Raw genomic sequence first — 4220 nt, 5'->3', positions numbered from 1 at the left:
GTGATGAATTATATTTATAGATTTACGTATGTTGAACCATCCTTGAGATCCTGGGATAAAACCCACTTGGTCGTGGTGTATGATTTGTTTGATTGTGTTGCTGGATTCTGTTGGTTAGGATCTTATTGAATATTTTCGCGTCAATGTTCATTAGTGATATTGGTCTATAATTTTCTTTTCTTGTTGGGTCTTTTCCTGGTGCACCACCAGCTCTTGGAGACTTTTATTCTTCCCCTCCAATGTTACAGGTTCCTCTGTTTTGAAGTGTGTTATGGGGAAGGCTGAATTGTCCTCATCCAGACTTTTCAACAGATGGGCCCCTGGTGCTCTCCCTTCCTCACCTTTGATACTTGAGTTCTGGCCAATTATCTTGCTCCTGCCATCTCCCTTCTCAGGGAGCTGTTGTGCGGGAAGCCGGTCAGTGAAGTCTGCAGCCAGGGAACCTGGGATCCCTGTCTCCAGGGACTTTCTCTTTTCGCCTCCTACTCTGGATGCCTGTGCCTTGGGGTGACCACTGGACTGCACAGCTGCACCTGGGCCTTTGGTACCTGAGCCTTGACTCTTGTGTTCTCCTCTGGTGGGCTGTTGCTGTCCCCTCATGAGCTGCACAGTCTCTCTGCTGACTGCTAGCACCCTTGCCTCCTGAGCCTTGCTCCTTTGGCCAATGCTCCCTGTTTCTGGGCATCTGGGTTACTGTGACCTCCTCATGCAGGCTTTCCCTGTGGATCTACTTGCCTCTGGGACTCCCCTTCTACAGGTGCTTCTCCCGTCTGTGAACTGTGGTGGCTTTTCTCTGGAGCCAGGCTGCAGGGAGTTTTGGAAGACCCCTCATCATTCTGTATGACTGGCAACTCGGGATGCTCCCTCAGGAAATGGTCAACTTCCTTGACTGGCTTGTTATGCATCTTGGTGACCGTGCTGCCTTCTCCTGCAGACTGGTTCTCACGTGGGGCCAACTCTTGTGTTGTCTGTCTTGCTCCCGGCACTCCTTCTGCTGCAGCCTCACTCTTGCTGTACCTTCCACAGTGGGTCTTCCCTCTTCTCCTGGGGCTACTGCTCCTTCAATTTCAGGGTGATTCTGATCTGCTCCCTCTGAGGTTAGACCTTTTGTCTCAGAAACTTTTACAGCATCATTTTGTTTTAATAATTCCTGGAGTTCCTGATATTCCTCACTCTGTGTTTGGGATTCCAGGGCCAGTGGCTGATTTTTTCTGTCACTTTCTTTCTGCCTTGCTGTTCCACAGGCCTCAGGACCTCTCCCCTCTTTCCTTTCAGTGCTCATGTCAGGTATTTCTGAAATACATCTGCTACCGCCTTGGACTGGGGGCAGGTCCTCTGTTTCATGTTCTTTGTTTTGTGCTGGTGATTCTTGGGCCTCGGATATTTCGCCATTGTCCTCAGGTTCATCCGCATTCCTTGTCTCAGGCGGTGTCCTGTCAGCATCCTCTCCTGCTTCATCCTCTCCTGCTTCATCCTCTCCCGCTTCTGGAGTCTCAAGTGTTCTATAGTCATCCTTGGCTTCAGTTGGTCTGCCCATCTAAGATGGTTTCCTGGGAGTAGCTTGCTCTAGCAGGTAAGCATACTGTGACCTGGGCTCATCTTCTTGCAGGAGTGGCGCTTGTATTTTAGAGTATTTCTTTTTTTTCTTTTTCGCCCTTGGTAGAGTGCAGCGGAGTTGCTCCAGCAACCTCCAACTCCTGGGCTTAGGTGATTCTTCTGCCTCAGACTCCAAAGAGCTGGGACTACAGGTGCCTGCCACAACGCCTGGCTATTTTCTGTTGCAGTTTGGCCGGGGCTGGGTTTGAACCCGCCACCCTCGGTATATGGGGCTGGCGCCCCACTCACTGAGCCACAGGCGCCTCCCTAGAGTATTTCTTAATACTCTTTGCTGTTCTAACTTCACGTGGTCTCTGTGTTGCTTCTTCTGGTGAAGAACTTTGGGTTCTCAAGTTTCCTTCCTGTTCTCCAAACTGGTCTCTTCTCTTTGTGCTACTTTGTTCCCTGGCTGTTCATCTCCCTCCCCGGGGATCCCCTCATCCTGTCCCTTTCTTTTTGTGTGACTGCTGGTTTGTTCTAATACTGCCATTGACTTATTAGTCTTAAGTTGGGCTCCATTTCTTCTGTTATTGCTACATCTTGGCCACTTCCTGGCACTGTTTATCTCCTTCCAGGTGTGGGTTCTGAGGGTCACTGTGCTCAGATGCTTCTCCTGACAGGTGGTGAGTCTTGGCATCTCCTCATGAGTCTACCCTATTGTGTCCAACTGCTCCATTTTCTTTGGAGCTGAGATGAGATGATGATGCCATTCCTGAAGGAAGCCTTGCATTTTCTTGAGGTGGCAAAGATTCCACTCTCTCGGCCGTTTAATGTGGTCTCCTGAAGATCCACGTCATCTAGCTTCTCCTTCTCTGGCTTGGATCTGTTTTAGCTCTGAATTTAGTAATGGTTGTTCATCAAGATAACAGAAGTTCAGCAAGTTGAAGAATGCAAGAGCAAATTCACCAAAACTGATGGCAGCATTACCATCAATATCCAGAAGATTCAAGTTTCTTTCCACAGCATGGAAGATACACAGCTGCATGAAAGCACAGTGAGAAATCACTTTGTTCATATGTGGCCAAGAGTCCTGACCTGAATGTCTCACAGGAATCCTATTTTTTTTTTTTTACCACATTCCTCAGAAACTGGTTATATTTCTGCATGAAGTTAGAATTCATTGGCTTGTATACCATTTTTCATTAGAGAGCTATGACTGAGAAGTGGCATTTATATCACTTGTAAGTTGCATTTAGATGCATAATGGTTTGTGACTCCTCTCAAAAGTCTACTTTGTGGGAGCAATAGTCCCAGGGATAAAAACTCCATTTTCTACCCAGAAGAAAAAGAAATCCTTTTATGGTAAGTCTGCTTACACTAGACTATTTATTGCAGCTCAATTTACAATCACCAAAATGTGGAAACAGCCTAAAAACCCACCAACCCAGGAATGCATTAACAAACTGTGGTGTGTGTATATCATGGAATACAATTCAGCCATTAAAAAGATGGAGATTTTACATCTTTTGTATTAACCTGGCAGAGTTGGAATACATTCTTCTTAGTAAAGTATAACAAGAATGCAGAAGCAAGAATCCAATGTACTCAATTGTAATATGAAGCTAGTAGACAATCTAATGCACGAGCACAAAGAGAAAGACTCAAATCAATTCAAGGTCAGGGCAGGGGAATGAGGGAGTGGGGAGAAGGGAGGAGGGAAGGGAAATGACCACAATGTTAGTGTGTATGGTACACTTCTTAGGGGTGGGACACAATTGTAAGAGCAACCTTACCTAACAAAAGCAAATATTGTAACCTAATTCTTTGTACTCTTAATTACTCTGAAACAATTAAAAAAAAAAAAAGAAAAAACCCCTCCATTTTCTGTGTAAGATTTGCTACCCAATGCATGGAGCAGGGAACAGAGGCTAAAAAAAGTTGAAAAGTCATTGAGTTCTGAGAGCCAGTAGCCCAATTGTAGAGTGGCAGGGGGTCCCTTATGCTCATCTTGCTTGGATTATGGAGAAAGTGCAAGTGGTGAGGAATTTCCATAGCCCTGTAAGGCCTCACCTGGAGAAAGTTCCAAACTCGCCCTGGAGGAGCTGCCTCACCTCTCTGCAGGCCAGTGTTGCCCCCTCACTGTCCTCACCAGCATACTTATAGAATGTCTCAGTTACACAGAGGACATCTCTCAGGAGCAGAGGCATCTTTACAAACTCAGGAGAGACTGTGGGAAAGAATAAACAAGGCTTGTTTCCCCAATGCGTCCTTCAGGAAGGAGATACCAAAATCATCCTTCTTTTTATTCCTCTTTCAGATCTGTTCACATACCCCTACTTTATTCTGCATCTCAAAATATCATATATGATCTCCAGGGGTGATTTAGTTTTGCACCAGGCATTGCGTTGAGATCAGGTCTAGCACAGGTAGTATTAGAAGAGACATCCTGCCCCACCCTGCAGTAAACAGTAACTCTCACATGTTCAGAGACAGTTTTATTGCAAAAGGAGGGTGAGAGAAGAACTCAAGCCAACATTTTGAAATGTGTGAATGAAGGCAATGTGGGAAGGGTGCGGGGGTGGGGGGTGTCAGTTCTTCGAATCCTGTCTGAGAGTGCCCACTTGCTCTCCTCTCAGCTCTATCCAGCCTCCTCTGCTAGGAAAGTATAACTCTTTTTTTTTTTT

The 4220-nt window shown here is 46.1% G+C and overlaps 1 protein-coding gene across 1 annotated transcript in view; it reads right to left on the bottom strand.

Moving 5' to 3' along the window:
* The window catches only part of TCHHL1 (trichohyalin like 1), a 37284-nt gene extending 33541 nt beyond the window's left edge, over positions 1-3743 (bottom strand). The window contains 9 exon segments of the mRNA XM_012811733.1: positions 208-665; positions 668-1012; positions 1015-1645; positions 1890-2008; positions 2011-2135; positions 2137-2355; positions 2357-2416; positions 2418-2586; positions 3617-3743. Of these exon segments, the coding sequence (XP_012667187.1) occupies positions 208-665; positions 668-1012; positions 1015-1645; positions 1890-2008; positions 2011-2135; positions 2137-2355; positions 2357-2416; positions 2418-2586; positions 3617-3743 (2253 nt within the window).
* Positions 3744-4220: the final 477 nt, after the last annotated feature.

The sequence above is a fragment of the Otolemur garnettii genome, unplaced genomic scaffold (assembly GCF_000181295.1).
Source record: "Otolemur garnettii isolate 467f Iridium unplaced genomic scaffold, OtoGar3 scaffold00174, whole genome shotgun sequence".
NCBI lineage: Eukaryota > Metazoa > Chordata > Mammalia > Primates > Galagidae > Otolemur > Otolemur garnettii.
The sequence above is the reverse complement of the archived record's forward strand: the minus strand, read 5'-3'. Positions and strand labels throughout refer to the sequence as shown.